The sequence below is a fragment of the Phyllostomus discolor genome, chromosome 5, assembly GCF_004126475.2.
Source record: "Phyllostomus discolor isolate MPI-MPIP mPhyDis1 chromosome 5, mPhyDis1.pri.v3, whole genome shotgun sequence".
Taxonomy (NCBI): Eukaryota; Metazoa; Chordata; class Mammalia; order Chiroptera; family Phyllostomidae; genus Phyllostomus; species Phyllostomus discolor.
The window spans coordinates 149,855,216-149,875,051 of NC_040907.2; the positions used below are offsets into that span (position 1 = coordinate 149,855,216).

Below are 19,836 nucleotides of genomic sequence, written 5' to 3' on the forward strand. Positions count from 1 at the left end.
CCTCTCTGAATTACGTCCCTTTCTGAGGAGGAGGCGTGAGCATCACTGTTCCCAGTAATAGGTTATCTGGTGAAGCAGGCAGAGTTCTAAGAGCAGCCATACTTTTAGTTCCCTGAAAGCTCCTAACATCATGAAGCAAATACTATTGTCATCATTCCCAACAGAAACTAAGGCGCAGAGAAGTGACGCATCATGCCTTTATTATACACCTGGTAAGCGGGACAGCTGGGATTCAAACCAGGCTCCAAAGTCCAGGCTCTTCACCACCACTCACACTACCTCTCAGTCCCTTAATAAATGATGGATGATGGGTGAGTGGTCCACAACCAACAACAATGACCCAGAGGGTCATGAAAGGAGGTCCATCAGGCCTGTGAAAGATTTTCTGACTTGCAAAACTGATGGGTGGCTTTAGGCCCCACAGATTCAGTGCCTTGCAAAGCACTGACCTGATCTCTTTGTTGACTTAGCCCTGCCCAGTGGTTGGTCTTTTCCCTTCCTAGATTTCTTCCCCTGGGTTTTATGGCCAGAAAATTCCTGCTATACGAACAGAATATAACACATCTGTGGGTGGCACATCAGCTTCCTCCCTGGGGAAGTATGAAAGCCAGGTGAGCTCCCCTCGCTGCCCCAAGACAGAGAGCCTCTGGGAAGAGGTATCAACTCTGGTATATGTGGTCTTTATCTTTAAGGTACCACTTCCTCCTCCACCCCGCTTTTCCATGGATGGGCACAGCAGGAAGTTCAGGGAGTCCAGAGGTAGAGGTAGCTCTGCTTATGGAAGCCAGAAGTCTGCCAATAAGAGTAAATGTAAAAGCTAGGATGATGTGAAGGAGCAGGGCCGGGAACAGTGTACACCAGGTGTATGGTAAACATTCTGCACAGAGAATGACAAAAGGGTGCATCGCTGGCTTGTGCAGGCGCAAGCTCTCCTCATTCTAGAGACTCCAGTTCCAAGTGCAGAGTATGGTCCTAGTGCCAAACCGGCTTTGGAGGCCTCTGTGTGACACTGTTTTTTTTCCCGTCTTCAGGGGCTCTCTGTTACAACTGAGCGGTGGGAGCACCTACTCACCCTTGGAGCTACAAGGGCAGAGACTAGCAGGTGTACCTGCACATGGGTATGAGCCCACAGGTTCTCAGAGCCCCAAAAACTGTTAAATGTTTTACCCCTCATCTTTGACCTAGCATGTTTTTTAAACAACAACATTTTAAAGAGAAGCTCTTGTCTGCTTCACTCACTTCAGTGAGGCAATAGTCTCCTCTCGACCAGTTCGAGGAGGAAGAAAAGTAAAATACAAAGGGAAAAAAGGGAGTCAAAAGTACAAGAAAATCAAGTAGAGCCAGTCTAAATGTCTACAAAATCCTGATAGTCTTTGAAGAAAGGAACAGTTCCAAGGATAATCGTTATCGTTATTGGATTGTGTAGGACTTTTCCCAAAGTGTGTTCATACGTGTTGTTGTATCTCCTTTGAACTTCACTACTTCTCCATTCAGTACATAAGTCAGGTGGAACCGTGGATGAGGAACCGGAGGCACAGACTGGCTCCGGGAATTGCCGTGCGTTACAAAGGGAGTCAGTGACAAAGCAGGAGATCAGAAATGAGGTTTCCGGGGACCCAGCCTGCTGCTCTCGGTCCTGCCCCAGACTGGCCACAGACACACCCAGAACACAAATATTGGTTGTGTTCTCTGTGGGGCCGACGTGTTCGACGGGGCAGGGACCACGCCAGCCCTCCTCTGATTTCCCACACCGTCATCGCTCTGCACTACCCCAGCAAGAGCAAAACGGCTCCCTGCACCTGAAGAAAGACTGGCAAGTTATATGAATAGATTCTTATTTTTTAATTATCCTTAGTGTGTGAACCCAAATTAAAGAAAAAGAACCATTGCTTTTCTTTTCTAAAGCAAAGGGGGTTCCTAAATGAGTAGAGGCAATCCTCGTGTTAGAGTGAGTTCCATTTCTTGAAAATGTCCTTTAAAGAGAAATGCCACTCATCAACTCTAATTTTCCCGTAGATCAATATCATCTTATGCCAGCGGTTTTCAAATGTTTTGTTTTGTTGTGAAGCAGAATTCTTTCCTCTAGGGAAAGCAGAAGCTCAGTGTACAAAACAGATTCTTTTAAAGGAGCTGTGATGGCCAAGACAGAGTCAACAGCCTCAAACCCTGTCCCAATGCTAATCCGCTCCCCCGTGCCCCACCCCATCCCCTGGTCCAGCCCCGGACCCCCACAAGCAGGCACACAGCAGTTCTGCTGCACCCCGTGTGAAAATCCCTGGAATAGGAAATTACAAGTTAGTATGTCACTAAATATACATACAATTAAGTTTTATGGAGTTAACTAATAGATCATATTTACTTAATGATACATAATGCTTTCTCCTTGACAGGTGCTCTGAGGCCCTGGGGCCATGCTGTCAAGTGCAGGGTCCAACTTTCAACCACTGAGGCTTTCTCTGGGAGCCAGAGTACAAGCACCCCTCCCCAAGCACCCCTCCCCAGCAGGCTCCACCAAAGACCTGGGAGCTGGTGTCTAAATGCCCAGCTCTCTTATCCCTCCTGCATCACCACATGCATCACCAAATTGCAGCTTTCTGGAAGTTGCCTATATTTAAAAGCGTGAATGTTTTATTTAATTAAGGCTTCTTTCTTTGGGTCCATGTGCTCAAGTTTTAAAAAGCACTTCAGTCTTTTACTACCTGTAGCCCTATTGTCCAATCCAAGGTTGACTTGCAGATCTTGAACCTGATTTTCCGCATTTTCTTCCTTCTCTTCCTCTCAACCAGGAGGGCAGACAAGTGCGAACTTGACTAAGGGCAGCATACATTTAAAACCTAGTCACTCACGCACACATCTAAGGATGCCTTCTCTGACCTGCTACCTCTTTACCTCTCTTCTCCCAAACAGTCAAAATCATTAATATTCACTAGGCTACTACTATATGCAAAACACTGTGCTAGGCATTGTGGGACAGGCTCTAGTTGGGGAAAATGGACCTTCACAAATAAAAGACTAACTTGTAAGCTACCAAGTGGTGAAGATTGCATCTTAGGGATCTCTGTATTTGGCAGGGTGCCTGGTGCTTACTAAGTATTTGTGGAATGAATAAATGATGTCGCCAAGCATTTCCCTGAGATCAGCCATGCCCACAAAGGTTTCCTGAGCTCCAACAATGTCCTGTGCTTCACGCATGGGATTCAGCTGACTGCAGTCTGTGATGTGTGAAAAGAGGGGTAAGCAGTGGCATAGGAGGCGACTCTGGAGGAGGCTTCTCTGAGGAGGAGGGAGAACCTACAGTGAGCACAAAGGTGAAAGGATGCTGCCAGTGAAGATGTAGGAAAAGAAGCAGAGGAGGGGCGGCAAGGGCAAAGGCCCTGGGGAGAATGCTCCTGGCTTGGCAGAGCAATGAAAAACAGTCCATTGTGACTAGAGAGCACAGGGTGGAGGTAAAAGTAGGGGAAGGCTCAAGGGTCAGAGCACATGGGACCTTGCAGGCCACAGTGAGGAGTATGGTTTTCCTCTAGGTGGGACAAGAGGCCCTGGAGGGACTGTTTATTTTTGAAAGGGCTTTGGCTGTAGTGTGTAGAATTGACTGTAGAAAAGCTTGAATGGGCTTAGGGAGGTGACTGAAGAGGGTCCTGCATTAATCCAGGGAGAGGTGATAGCAGGGTGGCTGCAGCTGCGTTGTAAGAGATGGTCAGAAAGGAACAGATTTTAAGTTGTATTCGGGAGTCACTGATGGTATGAATGAAGGAAAGAAGTAACAGCGAGATCAGAGGCAGCAAGAAAAAGAAGTATCAGATGAATGGAGAGATAGTAGTTCTATAGATGTTGAAACGAGGGGGGAACACAATGGGCTGGAGTGTTCCAGGAAGGCTCCACTGGGAAGGGGCTGCCAGGCTGGGTTTGCAGCCCAGTCGTGTCCATACAGGTGAGAAGGGAGAGGCATGAGCAAGGTGTGTGGCAGGAAGATGTCTTGTTTGAAGACTAGGGTGTTACCAGCCTGACCAGGTTCATGGGAAGTTGGGCCGTTGATGGCAGTTGGCGACAGACTACGGAACTTATGCACAAACTTAACTCTTTATGTAATGAGGCTCCATTCCAGATCTGAAAGCTTTTTTCCCCCCAGCTCCTCTTGGTATAAGGCTGATCAGCATAAACCACAGAGACCCACCATGCCACAGCTTCTCACTGGGAATATGCAGGGTGAGCAAATGTCCCCTCGTCACTTAAGGATGACAGTGCCACATGGGTAGCACCTGAGGGTGGATGGGTCAAGGGGGATGGAGGGGCACCACTGGAATTCATGTGGAGGGGCCCTGCTACTGAACCCCCACAACACAGGGCAGGAGCCCTGCTAGGCCTAGGTCCTGGGCTTCTGAAGGAATATATGGTGTGGATGCTGATGACACAATTCCTTGCTTGAATCAAAACAGATACTCTGCACATGGGATTTTCTCCTTTCTCTGCTCAAAAAAACATATCTTCCTAAATGCCCTGGGGAGAGCTGGTGCCTGGGGAGAAAGCATGACCATCCTCTTTGAGTGGGATGGTAGAGGGATGCAGAGTTCAAGCCGTTCATTCATTCTCTTGATGATATGTCTTAACGTCCAGGTACAAGACGTACAGAATTAACAAGACAAAGCTGTGGCCCCAAAGGACCTCAGAGTCTGGTGGGGGACCCAGATATGTAAACAGGGTGACAGGTGCTGGACAAGCAGTCTGCCCACTCAGGCCCCAGCAGCAAGGAGAGTCAAGGACAACAGCTGACAGCAAAGCCCCTCACAAGGTAGCACCCCAGGGAGCCACATACCCGTCTGCTTTCCTGATTTTTGCTTCTCTCTCTGTCTTCGGGTGATGCTATCTCTTAGTCGCTTAAGATTTTCCTGGAAAAAAAATCAGTTTGTTTTTAAAGTATGCATCGGAATTATACCCTCTAGGCACTAGAGCTTCTTTTGGTTTTATGCTATTTGTAAGACACACCACAATGCAATAACACCTCCAACATGCAAATGAGCCTGAGTTCCTTTGCATTTGACTCCCAGAGAAATCCGAATACTTTTAGAAGTTGTGCCCGAAGAAAAGATAGAGACACCTTGTCCACAACAAAGTGTCTTTCCTCCCCGCTGGGTCCCAGCTCCTTCCCAGCCTTATACTCACTGCCCTCCTCCTTACATGCCTCTTAGCCAAGCTAGTCTGTTACCTGCTCACGAACGTTCCTTGCACATTCCTGCCTTTGAGATTGTGTTCTCACACCATTTCCCTGACCTTGAAGGACATTGATTGCACTCCATAAATCTGTTGCAGGCCTGGGTCAAGGTTCACCTTCTCCCTAAAGCCTCTCTGCACTGCCCCAGTCCTTAATGCTGCCCACGCCATCTGGCACTGGGCTATGCTGCCTCTCTCTCTCTCTCTTCCTCTCTCTCTTTCTGTGTGTTTATGCGCATGCTCTTCAGAGGTATTGTGAACCCTTGAAGGGCAAGAGACCAGGTCCTGCGTCTGTCTGTAATCCTGCAGTCCTGCCTATGACAGGCATTCGATAAATGTTGAATAGACATGTGAGGGTTGAAATGTGTTGCTCTTTTAGTCCATAAACAACAACCACCTGGAAGTGAAGCGCCTGAGCACTCTGAGGAAAATGCCCCTGGAACTCACATCCAGACGTGCGGAAGGTTCACCTGAGAGAGCTCGGACTGGAGGGGCTGACTGGGTTGTGACTGTAACTGAGAGGCTGAGCCTGGCCCAGGAAGTGGTAGGGAAACACTGGAAGCACTGTGTGTGTTTTTTAAGTTCGGTGGTTTTACATCTATGACTTGTTTTGTTCAGTTAATCATATTTCTTGGGAGTTTTCCAAGTTCTGTTTGAGTTCTGAAGTATGATAGTTCTGTAGGAGTCTTGCCACTAGGAGTATAGAGAGGGACTCTGAAAAAAAAAAGCTAGAAAGCAAAAGTACACAGCCACAGAGTTTGGGCTCACAGTTGAGTCTTTGTTCCTGACCTGCAGCCTCTCAATAACCAGCAAAGCCGTCCAGCTCTCAGCCAGAGAGCCATGGTGGTTACAGACTACAGGTGACAGAGGCACTGACTCACAGTAACACTCAGATTAACATTCACAGTCCCAGCCACTGCTCAGTTACAGCCATACAGAAAACAGCCGTGGGCCCAGCTCTCCACTCCTGTCTAGGAGAAACAGACATGAAACAGATCCACCCCCAGCCAGTTACCTGCTGAAAGCGAAAAGATTCAGACCGCCTCTTCTGGTTGAGCTGCCACTCTTTGAAGTGGAGCACAGCTTCGTCCACATTGACAATGCCCAGCTTCACCTGCTCCTGGAGAGTAATAAGCTGCCGCTGGCCTGGCGTCTTCATCCCAGCGAAAGGGTCATATATACTTGACTGGGGCCTGTCTCTCCACGGTCTGACGGCAGGCTCTGGAAAAAATGGCAAAATTCATCTTGACAGCTCCCCCACCGGGAGGCAACTGGATGGGTGGGGTTGACAAGGCTGGTCGGGGGGCTCAAGAGGACATGTCTCAAAAGAACAATTACATGGGAACCAAGAACGGGGGCGGACAACATGGAACCAGAGAGAGGGAAGCAGCTAATAATTTCAAAGCGTATTACACTAAAGTAGACAAGGCCATAACACTTTAGGGAGGCCAGAAATCTGCTGATGAGTAAATAAAATCCTTGAAGCCTGAATCACAGAGAGGCCTTTAGACCAGCATCTCCCAACCTAGGACCACTGACATTTAGGACCAGATGGTTCTTTGTTGTTGGGGGGCTGCCTTGTGCACTGCAGGTTGTTTAGCACTGTCCTTGGCCCCTACCTACTAGATGCTAATAACACCCCCTTCCTCAGCTGTGACAACCAAAAATGTCCCAGATGTTGCCAAATGTCCTGGGTGGATGGGGGAGGAAAAATCACCCTCAACTGAGAACCACTGCTTGAGGCTGAAATCCACTCCCAGAAGAGACTAAACAGGAAAGTCCCACCAAGATGCCTCAGGCCTTTCATGCCCATGGGTCTCACCCTCCTGGCTCTCCCCACCCTCCCTGCCTCTGAGCAGCATGGAGCACAGTGACAGTGGACCCATGGGCATGAAAGGCCTGAGGAGACCAGAATGCCCATGGAATTATGACCCAGGTCCAATGTCACCAGGTGTAAATTAGGTGCTGGGTCCCAACTGGCTCTTCTTGGTCGGTACCAAGGTCTCCTCCACATTACAATTCATAGTTCTCTGCTTTGGAGGTTGGAGGGAAATAGGAAGCCCACCCCTCTCTCTCCAGGCTGTGACTCCACTAAATTCCATGGGAAACAAGCTACATGAAGAGCTGATGGGCCCCTGGAACATGGGAAGGCAACTCGACATTTCACTGCTCAAAATCATGCAGGGCTATCTTTGAGTCTATATTTCTCCAGTAGGACCCAACTTGGGCATGATGATTCAGGGAGATGGCAAGAAGGAAAAAGTGAGGTGGCTTCCCCAGTGGGTATTAAAAAAGACTCAAAGAAGCTTATCTATCAGTCTCCCCAGGTATTCACTCATCTGTCTGCCCTCCCTCACCTGCCTTTCACCCAGGTTTGCCCTCTTGAAGTGTATTGGGAGATGAAGTGTAGGGAGAAAATAAAATGTCCAAGTCAACCAATTCCCATCTACAACCAAAGTCTCTTGGGAGGCCTCCCAATGCTTAGATGGTATTATTGCTCTTTTTTCGAAAGAATCATCAATGGGATGATACTGAACACCTCTGTTCAGCATGAGGAAATTAACCAAGAAGAAAAGAGCACTCATCTCCTCAAACTTCCTTAAAAAGTCTTTTGGAAATAAAAGAAAAATGTTACCTAATGGCAAGAAAAGTGTCTTTTTTTTTAAGATTTTATTTATTTATTTTTAGAGAGGGGAGGGAGAAAGAGAGAGAGAGAGAAACATCAATGTGCAGTCGCTGGGGGCCGTGGCCTGCAACCCAGGCATGTGCCCTGACTGGGCAAAGTGTCTTTTAAATAAGAGTCGAATTCATGTACAGCTTAGTGAGAACAGAGAGGGTAAGTAGGAAGCATGGTGGGCCTGGGTAAAGGCTGGGGGCTGGGCCACCCACATTCATCCTGCTCAGTGTTCAGACTGTACTTCTGTCTGTGGTGACAGACATTTTCCAGTGTATTAATATCCCTGGTGTGGTCAATTTGTACAACAGTCGTGGGCACCCTGACCTCCTCCTCTTCCTTTCCCGTCAGCACAGGATTCTCAGACAGCCCCACACAAAGCACCTCTTGGACCTCTCTGTTTGTCTGTGCCAACTGAGGAGTTGCTGTGACACCTGGAAATCACCGAAACGTGAACGCTGCTACCCCCGGAAGTTCAGGTCCTACAAATGGAAGCCGAGGACGTCTGGCCTACCTTTCTTGATGCTCTCAGAGGAAACATAGAAATTCCCAGGCCGTTCTTGGCTTTTTTCTGCAAAAACTGTGAGATAAAGAGTATTTTAGGTAAAAGCCAAATCAGATCTCTTTCTAAAGGGCTTTAAAATATCCTGCACATTTACCCCAAATTACCAAAACCTTGTATAAAAGTAATAATCATAATGACCGCACACCTTGGAGCGCTGTATGCAGACTCTCACAGGGGCAACTAATGGGCCAAAGCTGCAGGGGTTATAAAATGAAGACCGACCACACAGACAAAGCCAGCCAGAGGACGCGATGGGCGTGTTTTAGATCATTATGGAGAAGGGAGCTTTGAACTACGATGTGTACTGGATCCCGAATACCTGAGGCTAGCTGTGGAACACCTTAAAGCTTGAAAATAGAAAGAAGTGCCATGTAACATGTCAACAAGCACCATAAGACAGAACTTGGAGTGGTGGGACAGGTACAATGTGTGCACAGCTCCAAAGGAATTCAGATAAAGTCGCCCATGAGTGGCAGACCCTTAAAGGCTAATAAGGAAAACTGGGAACTGACCAGTGTCCAGTTAGTGGTAGGACTGAATAGTGGTTAAAGCTCCCTGGGCTCTGTACTTATTCTCCCTGGATTCAAATTCCGGCTCTGCCACTTATGAGCAAGAGGCTTGGCCTCTCCTGGGCTCAGTTTTCCTAACTGTATAGTGAGGATGACAATAGTAGCTTCCTCATTGAGTTGTTGTGGGGATAGCATGAGTTAGTAAGTGGAAATTACTTAGAAAAGTGTCTGGCATGTGTAAGCTTGTAATTGTACCTTTGATTATCATGATTGACACCTAAACCAATAGGACGGCAATACCTTGGCATGCTAGTTACCACAAGTTTGGTCAGTACAGTGCTTTAAAGTTTATAAAGCAGCTCCCCATGTATTATTTCAGCTGACTCTCACAATAAGGCTATGGGAGATTATTATTATGTATTATTATAATGTAGGCATCAATGCATACATATATTATTATGATACTCATTTTACAGATGAGGAAGCTAAAGAGGAGGAAATGACTTACCCAAAGTTCCATGCTGTACAGGTAGAAAGTGCAAAAGGTAGGACACAAACCCAAGTTTTTCAGTTTCCAAACCACTGCCCTGTTTGTCATCTCCTGCCTCTCTCCCTTCTTTTGCTTCCCAGTTTCTTAGCACCATCAGAGCTCTTTAGGAGTCACCTGTCCCAAGTGCTTCCCCACAATGAGCTGTGCCATCGACACCCCCTCCTTCATCCCCCTACCATTTAGACATATTTGTATGCCTCTTCATTGGGGTTCCCTTAGAAGCATCCCAGGGACAAGGACCAAAGTGCAGGTAGTGTATGTGGGAGGTGATGGAGGTGAGACAGGGAAGTAGACAAAGCAGTAAATGGTAAGTTACCATGGTGGGCAAGCTGGGGGGTTCTGGAAAGCAATGCTGAGGCTGTGCTTTGGCATTCTCCCAGGAGAGGGGCAAGTAAGTTGGGGTACTCATCCGCCAACCCGCATCAGGCATTGGTTGAGGGCTATATCTAGGGCTGTTAACCCTCCCACTCTTCCAGCCTGTCCTGCAAGGGATCAGGAGGCTGTGGCTGCCAAAGAAAGCCATCAAACTAAGAGACACAGGTCCTGACGGGCAGGGTCCAGCCAGTGGACACAGAAATGTAAAGAGCTAGGAGGATGTGGGAAGGGCACCAATAGTGTCCGCTGTACATGCCAAAGAAGGTGATTCCCAAGGGGATGGCAAACCAGGAGCACTGACAGCGCTGGGCAATGCAGAGTATCCCTCAGCTACATTTCTACCCAGTTTAGGGTTGCCTGATTAACAAGCCAAACCAAAGCCAAAAAATGAGTGCAATATTTGGGATATTCTTATAGTAAAAATTATTTGCTGTTTGTCTAAAGTTTATACTTAACTGAGCATCCTGTACTTTATCTGACAACCCCAGCCAAAGACCTATGGTGGAGGGCTCCCTCCCCCAGGATGTGATCTCCTTCTGCCACACCTTCCATACCCTGCCTACACTATTAAAAATGGAATGAAGACCAGGTGCATGGATCTGGTCATTCTTGTATTCTTACAGTACTTGTAATCATATTAATACCATCATGTCCCAAAAGACAGTGAAACTGATAACACTATAAGCATCTGATGTCACAGGGACTATTATGAAGAACTCAAAACCAAACTCTCACCAATTTTTACTAATGTAGATAGGTAGACAGCCTAGCATAATGGCTGAAAGTCTGTGAAGACAGCCTTCTTGTGTTCAAATCTTGGCTCTGCCAAATGGTAATCAAGTGACCTCTGTAAACCTCAATCTTCCTCATCCATAAAATGGGGATGATACTGTTCCTAGATTGTTGTAAAGATTAAATGACATGTTCTGGATAGGGTACTCTTGGTGTATTGCAATAAGTGTTATCTATTAAAAATTAAAAAGAATAACAAGAAGAAGAGTTTTAGGAGATAAAAATTTAGCAGCATTGTTATAATGTGGAATAGAGGGAAATCTTGTATCCTTTCTGTCTTCATACTGTGTATATAAATGCCTCCAGGAAGGTGAGATCATTGCCCCTAGCCTGGTGCTCGAATCTGCCCCGAGCTCCGACCCTGTCTCCTGGGGCTGGTTGGAGACCACTCAGGCCATTTTCAATGATGACGGTTCAGAAGCTGAGGGATCCAGGGAATTCCTCCTGAGAAGCTCTGAATACCCTACTCGGCATCATTCACTGCCACACTTGCCTTTAGAAATGTATGGTTCGTTGTCGGGCAGATGGTGAGCGCCAGAAGCACTGGCCTCTGGCCTGGGCACTGGGACGGGGGGCCTGTTGGCTAGGTCCATGGAAAAGGCCTCGTCGTCATCCACTGTGTGATAAACATCTTCTGAATCATGACGGTACAGCTCCCTCTCCAAACGGGGAATTTCCACGTTGTTGCCTAGAAACATGGGAAAGGGTAAGTGAAAGCGGCGACTGAGAGCCCCACGCAAAGCAACCAAGACAACACCGTGTCACCTTCCTTTGCCCCCATCAGTGCGGCCAAAGGAAGTGTTAGGCTCTGTCTTCTCGGTTTTACTGCTGAGATCCAGTTATTCATCCCATCAGAACTAGGGGAAAGAGGGTACAGCCCCAAAAGCCCAGGGACACTTAGAACCTACCCCTGGGCCTGGGCAGCACTGTGAGGGTGGCCCCGAGTCCTCACCACCAACAGCTCCAGCTGAGGACCCTCGTCCTCAGCATCAAAAGGACTATAGCAAACCCTTCCTGAGGACTTCCTCTGCGCCCAGTGCTGCTCCAAGTGTTGTACCTACACTATTTCCTTTGATTGTGTAATGACACTGTGGAGTAACTACAATCATTATCCTTATTTTGCAAATAAAAAAACTGGGGCCTTGGGGATTTAAATCACTTGCTCAGAGTCACGTGGAGCCAGATCGGGGCCCAGGAAAGCTGGTTCCACAGCTTGTGTTCCTAGCCAGCACTCTCTACTGCTTCCCTTGCACGGTTTTCACCACTCTGCTCCCCACGGACCAAAAGATTTAGGGCTGAGGGTTGCCTCCCATCCTCCGTCCCTGGAGTCTCACAGCCCTCGGATTTTCTCTGCTTCCTTCCTGGTGACAGGCTGAAATGCTCTGAGCTGGGACCCGCACACAAGGTCCTCTTGGCTTTGGGAATCTCAGCAGACCTATGCTTCTCATACACGAGAGCTGTGTGACCTTGAACATGCTATATAACCTCTCTGAGCCAGATCTCCCTCTGAGAGCTCACAGGAGCACTATGAGGACAAAAATGAGATGAGAAAAGAGAAACACTCAGCACAGTGTATACACATAGTAGGTGCCTTCCTCTACCTTCCCTCTCCTCCCTAGCACCATTCAGCCAACAAATCTTTATTAAATTCCTGCCTGAGATACAGGAAAGAATAAAGCTTAGGCCTTCTTTCTATGGGATTTCTAATCCAGTATTTATTAGGAATTTTTCATTGCATCTTCTAAGCTGGGGGGAGACTGCCCTTGGTGTCCCTGTGGTTTGTCTACTACTGCTTACAAGTTTTCTTTGCTCTTTACTGTCAAAACTACTTCTCCCATCCTGAGTCATAGCCTCATAGCACCCCTCTTTCTATACCTGTTTGCTCAATAGACCCCACCATAAATTATAAATGATTGAACAGAGTTACAGAATTACTCATATAACACCTTCCACCTTTGTCATTTCCAATAATGGTGAGAAGAACAGTAGCAATAATTATAAACCTCTATTACTTGTTCTGTGTCTGGCCCTGCTCTGAGGCCTAATGTACAATAACTCATTTAATTCTTGCACCATTTATCTCAGTGTGCAACCGGGGAAACTGAGATCCAGCGGAGCTGAGGAACTCACCCACAGTTCTCCAGCTAACTAAAGGAGGAACTGAGTCTGCATCCTTAGCCACCACGCAGTACAGCCTCCACTTAATAACGTGGTCTGTGTCCCCCATACTCCCCTCCTTCCCCAGAAAGTAAAGTCTCTGGAAGCACTAATCAGATCTCATATTTCTTTGTGTCCCCAGCCCAATGTCCCCAATAGTGCTCATCTTAGGCACTCAGTGAATTCTGGTTAAAAATAATAAACATGTGCATTTAAGTAAAGGTCCACCCAAATGAGTGGCTGCAGTGGTGGGAACTTCTGGCCCCTCTGTCACAGGCTGCTGGGGCAGCTCGTGGGGATGAGTGCCTCCAGTCACCCCCACGTCACGTGCGTGACAGCCCTCTCCCTGCGTGAAGCGGCCTTCACGTGGAACCAGGCAATGTCTGACATGTGTCTTTTGCTTTTGCTTCCCTGCTCACAGCTGTAACTTACCTTCTAGAAACTTGCGGATCATAGAGTCCTTAGTGGCCTGAGAGAAACCCTGCACAGCGATTGGGTTGGATGTGCTGGCCTGAAGCATTTCGACATCTAGAAGGAAAAGGAGACTGAGAGGTTAAAAGTCGCTCTTCCACACAAGCAAGGAGACTTTGCAGATGGCTATATAAGGCTTAACAAGTGAAGGCATCTGTACCAAGCAATTCAAGAATTCGTCCATCCATCCACCCATCCACCCACTCAGTAACCACACAGAGTGAGTGTGGAGTGTAAAGGAAAGCACCATTTACAATCCTCAGGCCCTTTCCTGGACCACGGGAATCCAAAGGTATGAATGTGGTTTGAAGTTAAACAGTATACAATCTGATGAGTTTATATTCTTGGGAAATGTGATATAAAAAGTTGTAAAGAATTCCTCATACAAATTCACTAGATTGTATTTAACTGGTCCCCAAAGATCAAAGTAGTAAGGAAATAGTATATCTGTGTATAATAATTAAATTCAAACCATTTTTTCTCAAAGTATACTATTCAACTTCAAACTACGTATTTTGCTTAAGTGAGTCCCCGGTAATTGTATGATATGACGTAGTGAGTGCAACCTCTCGATAATATCAAAGCTCTACTTTCAATACAAGGCTCAAATTCTGCTCCCAAGACACCTACTTCAGAGTCATAAACACACACACACACTTGAGAGTCATAAAGTAACAGGGCACCACTGGTTACTCGAGTCTGAGCAGAATCTGCTGAGGTAACCAAATGGTTTCTGTACAGTTTTAACCTCCAAGGGCTTATGCTTCACAGTAAAAGCCAAAGGTCAATGTGCTCCCTCCCAACAAATGACCAATTACATGGGTGACCTAAAAATTGAGTTCTTGTTATGTTTTTGAGGTGGTATTATGATTTTGAGGTGGTACTATACTGACAGAAGTGGCTCTAACACATTCTTTCCAACTTTTGCATAACGTTCTATTGTTTAAATAAACCACAATTTATCTACTCTTTGTCGTTCCTGATTCCATTTGTTTACTGTTAAAACAATGCCATGGTTGTATGTTTTAAAATTAAGCCTATTCTCTCAAATGCAAATGCCTTTTGAGTCTTGTGGTCCAGGAAAGGGCCAGAGGGTTGTGGATGAGGCATGGACTTGGGTATCCTGGAGAGCGAGATTCAAGCCCTGGCTCTGACTCCTATTAGCTCTGCATCCTTGGGCAAGGTACTTGATATCACTGAACTTCTATATCTCCGTCTGTAAAGTGGGGATGAATAACAATACCTACCTCATAGGAAGACTATGTGCACCAGTTGAGACAATGCCTGTAAATGCTTAGCAACAGTACCAGGCACTAAAAGCCAAAGGTCAATGTGCTCCCTCCCAGCAAATGACCAATTACATGGGTGACCTAAAAATTGAGTTCTTGTTATGTTTTTGAGGCGGTATTATGATTTTGAGGTGGTACTATACTGACAGAAGTGGCTCTAACACATTCTTTCCAACTTTTGCATAACGTTCTATTGTTTAAATAAACCACAATTTATCTACTCTTTGTCGTTCCACTCAAATATGAGTGGTTATCATGATGGTTATATTGAGATAACCTTGATGGTGTATTGGTTTCTTGCTACTTTAATAAATTAGCACAAACACAGTGGCTCAAAACATCAAAAGTATATTATTTTATAGTTTTGTAGTTTGGAAGTTTGAAATGGGTCTCACGGGGCTAAAATCAAGGTTTTGGCCAGGCTACACTTCTTTGCAGGGATGCTAGCAACTGTCTCGTTGACCTCTCCAGCTTCTAGAGGCTGCCTTCCTTCCCTGGCACCAGGCCCTCTCCCTCCATCTTTAAAGCTGGCAGTGCTGGGCGGCAAGCTTAGCTGAGCTGAGTCCTTCTCATGGTGCCGTCTCTGATTTCTTCTACTTGTCAGGACCCCTGTGGTTACACTGGGCTCACCCGATAATCCAGGACATTCCCTTTATCTTAAGGCCACCTGATTAGCCAACTCAACTCCACCTGCAATTTCATGTATTATTTTTACCCTCATCCAAGGACACTTTTTCATTGTTTTCAGAGGGAGACAAAGGGGGAAGGAGGGAGAGAGAGAGAGACAGAGAGAGAGATCAATGAGAGAAAGAAACATCAACTGGTTGCCTCTCATATGCTCCCTGACCAGAGATTGAACTCACAACGTAGGTATCTGCCCTGACTGAGAATCAAACCAACAACCTTTCGGTGTACAGGATGACGTTCCAACCAAGCGAGCCACACCAGCCAGGGCTCCACCTGCAACTTTAATTCCCTATTTGCCATGTAATCTAGCACGTTCACAGATTCAGGGACATTATTCTGCTTGCCACACATGGGACCAATATCAGCAGAGTCAGCCTGGGAGCAGGGCGCAGGGATGAGGGCACATCCAAGTCAGGCGAGGCCACTGCGTCTACATGGGACTCAGCAGCCCCAGCCGGATACGGGTGCTGGCCTTGTTGAGTCTCTGGATGCGCATTGCCTTAAATAGAGCTGCCTCAAAGTGACTTCATTTACATTTGTATTTTAAACAGAATGATTCTTTTTATGCTGAACTGAACATAAATGTCTTTGAAGTAGACCAAGAACAGCAAACACGTACATTGGCCTCCACGTCCCCTTTCAATACTCAAGGCAAACATTACTAATCAATCAAAGCATTGTTCCTGGCCTCAGAATTCTCCTCGGCACAGCTCCCCAGGCACTGGATGCCAGCTGACATGAAATTATTATTTTTTTAATTTTAATCCTCAACCCAGGATAGGTTTATTAATTTTAGAGGAAGAGGAAGGGAAGGAGGGCCGGGGTGGGGAGAGAGAAAAGGAGAGAGACAGAGACAGACAGACAGACTAATCTTGATGTGAAAGGAAAACATTGATCCGTTGCTTCCCATATACACCCCAACCGGGGATTGAACCCACAACCTTCTGGTGTACGGGATGATGCTCCCAACAACCGAGCCACTCAGCCAGGGCTGAAATTATTTTAAAAAGACTACTGCTATGTCTACCTCAGTCGGTGGTAAGTCCTAATAGTGGCACATACTACCTTTGTACAAATGTGACAGCTCCTCGTGCACACACGGCTGAGGTGCACAGTAACACAAGTGACCGAAACACAGAAAATTCCAGAGGGGAAGGAACAAAGGATATTTTGTAAAGGAAAGCAGCCTAATAAATCCCCGCGTTCCTGGATGCTCAGGGTTTGTACTTCAGGTTCCAAGCACTTAACCTTTACCACTTGTCAGTTAAAACTGAACTGAAACCAGGAGAAAGTGCAAAGTCCTTTGACTTCGCCGGAGAGAAAAAAACGAGAGAGAATCTGGGAGCACAGTCTCCTCTGGGAAGAGGCAGTTGCAAAGTTATATTATACTTTTTTTAGGGAGTCAATCAGAAATAACCCATTGCTGGGAAGAAAGAAGCTTGAACAGAGGAGAGGAGGCTGGGCAGGCACTTACTTAGGGAGTCAGTGAAGAGTGATAATGAATTTGCAAAGAAGTCCACAGGATACTCCCCATGGGACATAAATCTAGATCACTTAGGAGCGGTAGAAACCCCATCCAGATAACGTGTTGTAAATTTAATATAAAACCTAATCTGAGTACATAATACAGTAAAATGTCAAATACTGAGAAACTATTCTTCTGGAAAGGCTCTCAAACCCTGGAAGCAGGCCAAAAGAATATTTCTCCCTCTGCTAAGTATTTTTGTGGCCAAAAAAGGGCCTCTGGTCTGAGCGGCATGCTCTCTCTCGCCTTTGAAGGTAACCTGAAACCTGATTGGTTCCACTTGTACCCAGGTGGGGTAGATGCTTTGACTGACTGTGTCAATGAGAAAGTCCAACCTTCCCACACCCGAGTGGAGCAGTAATGACAAGGAGACAGAGAGAGAGTCACACACATACAGAAGAGAGAAAGTGGTGGAGGGTGGGGGGAGTTGGAGTGGGAAGAAACAGAGACACAGACAGGCAGAGAGAAACAGAGACAGAGAAGAGAATGACAGTCTGAAATTCAAGGGGCTAAGGAGCGAATGGCAATGAAAAAGAAGGGGCTAAGAATGAGAGGCAACAAGTTAAGATCTCTTATGCAGACAAGCACTTTCCATACAGCCCTCCTGGGAAGCACACAGACTCTTGGCCGTGCAGGAATCAGCCTAGGGAATGAGTTCATGGTGGGGTGCAGTGGGTACCCTGACTTATTAAGTCACCATCTCCTTCTCCACCTCCATAGCTGGCCTCTTGGGGTACTGTGTCACAGTGTGTAGTTATGCATTCAGTTATGTGGTATTTTTGTTTAACATCCAGCGCTCCCACTGCGAGGGAAGCTGTGGAAGGCAGTGATCACTTGGCCTGTATACTGACTATACTCATCACCTGGCCAGGGGCTGAAACACCAGAAGAGTTCAACAAATGCTGTCAAATGAATGAATGAATGTGTGAATGCACAAACTGATGAGGAAGAAATAAATGAACACCTGCATAGGGGCTTTGTGAAGGAATCTGGGCACCTCCAAGCTGAGAAAAGACAAGGGCAACTCACACAGCAGGAACAGCACAAGCAAAAGTACAGAGACATGAAGGAGGAGAAGAAGGAGGCCGCCTGGAGCGGCCGAGGAGTTGCTGCCACCCTGAGACATCCCACGCTCGGAGGCATCTCACAGGTGTCTCACTACCGCCTTTGGGGCAAGTGAAGTCTTTGCAGTGGAATGTCTTCAAACTATTCTACACCACAAAGTCTAGGATTACTTCTCATTTGCTGGTACTCTCAAATTTGAGAAACAGCTGAGCGCCTACTGTGTATGGCACTGTGGATAATACTCAACCTGCTCATGAGGTAGGAGCAGGAGACCAGAGAAGTGGGCACAGAAGCTGAGTGCATGGTGATTAGCACACAGTACCCCAAGGAAGCAAGACCCGCAGCTGTGCAGGTCCGGAGGGGAGCGAGTTCCCTGCTGCTGGCGGGGATTTTATCGTATTAACTTTAAAACATGCAATCCAGTATGCTTGCATGTCCCTATGTCCCCCGCCCAATTCTTTGTGCATTTGGAGGCTCAAAAAGCAATAGAAGTCAGGAAGTGCCCTGAGCCTCCCTTTGCCCTTCCGGGTCAGTTTCAGCCCTGGACAGGGACAGGAACAATGAGATCCTTGCTGGTAAAAATTCACGCACTGCACCCAACCCCACCGCCCATGAAGCATTTCTTGGCTCTACTAGCCAGAGTCTTCCCAAGATGGGAAGCAGAAGGATGACAGAGCCTCAGCGCCCGACAGAAGGAAGACTCCTGGGAGAAAAGGGTGCAGACGGGGAAGGCGGCATGCCACATAACAATTTTGCTTATATGTACTCCTTCAGCAGGGCTTAGACCTGACATGGCTGGTCTGCGAAGCCCTTTATTGTGCCCAACTGTGCCCCCAGCGCCGAGGGGCCCCAGCTCGCAGAGAGGGGCTGTAATCAGAGGGCTCAGGTAAAGAAAACACTGCAGGAGATGATCTGTTACAAAGATGCCAGTTACCAAGGAGGTTGTTAAGGGCTAAGTCAGCTCTCTGCCACACACAAATTTGAGCTACAGAACTGGGTGGAGGGAGCAAGGGTATAAAAATAAAAGTTCAAGGTGAATGGAAGAAAGAAAGAAGGAAGGGAGGGAGGGAGGGAGGGAGGAAGGAAGGAAGTTAGTTCAAGGCAGGAGCCACATGAAGAACACCCTTGGGGATGGGCCAGGCTGGCTCCTGTGAGTTTACAGTTTCTAGTATCAGATATTACACGTTTCACCCTTTGCTCCTTTCTCCTTTGGGAGGAAGACAAGCCTCTGAGATATTGAAGCAAAGCTAAACCCACAAGCAGGTTACCTTGGAAGCAGCTGGACAGGGCCTCCCCGAAATGCCTCCCGAGGCATTAGTACCCAGAGCCTCAGGGAAGGGGCCATTGCATGAGGCTTCCCACATGGAATGTGTGACCTAAGTCAAAGGGTCACCAGGACCAACGTGCTGTTCTCTGACGGCCAGGACAAGGGCACAAGAACTAAATTGAAAAAAAAATCTAGAGATAGTGAAAACACCCAAAGAGATGTGTGCCTTGATTTTTTATTAGTGTTTACATAAGCCTAACCTTAATAAAGGCATTTATTTCTTATATAGTTAAGTGAGGGCATTGATGATTTAAATCTGTGGGATCTTGAACAGAAAACTCTCAAGGGAATTGGGAGCAAACTTGAAGGTTTGATAGCAGAGACTTGCAGTTGCCACCTGGGGGCAGCATATCTAAACTAAAGACCCTGAGTGTGAGGGTGTGTGTGTGTGTGTGTGTGTGTGCACGCGCACACCCATGCAAGTTCAGGGGGAAGGAAAGATTAGAGTGGAGTCATAAAATCTCAGGGTCCTGACCTTGCTCCTCAGCCCCCCTTCACTCAACAGGGTGTTTCCCTGGCAACCTTCCTACTAAGTGGTTGTTCTGAATTCCCTCTGCAAAAGAGGGCCTGGTTACTATCCCCTTTCCAAAACTCAAGCCAGAAGGGGCAGATTGAAGCTGTGAGTGGTGAGGAGCTGGCCTG

General features: G+C 47.0%; 1 protein-coding gene across 1 annotated transcript in view; it reads right to left on the reverse strand.

The window, feature by feature from the left end:
* PIK3AP1 (phosphoinositide-3-kinase adaptor protein 1) overlaps positions 1 to 19,836 on the reverse strand; it is a 95,906-nt gene that overhangs the window by 12,678 nt on the left and 63,392 nt on the right. Inside the window, exons 9-13 of the mRNA XM_028513545.2 lie at positions 13,263 to 13,358; positions 11,167 to 11,361; positions 8,397 to 8,462; positions 6,224 to 6,429; positions 4,814 to 4,886 (exon numbers count right to left, since the gene is read on the reverse strand). Of these exons, the coding sequence (XP_028369346.1) occupies positions 4,814 to 4,886; positions 6,224 to 6,429; positions 8,397 to 8,462; positions 11,167 to 11,361; positions 13,263 to 13,358 (636 nt within the window). The remainder of the gene's footprint in view (positions 1 to 4,813; positions 4,887 to 6,223; positions 6,430 to 8,396; positions 8,463 to 11,166; positions 11,362 to 13,262; positions 13,359 to 19,836) is intronic.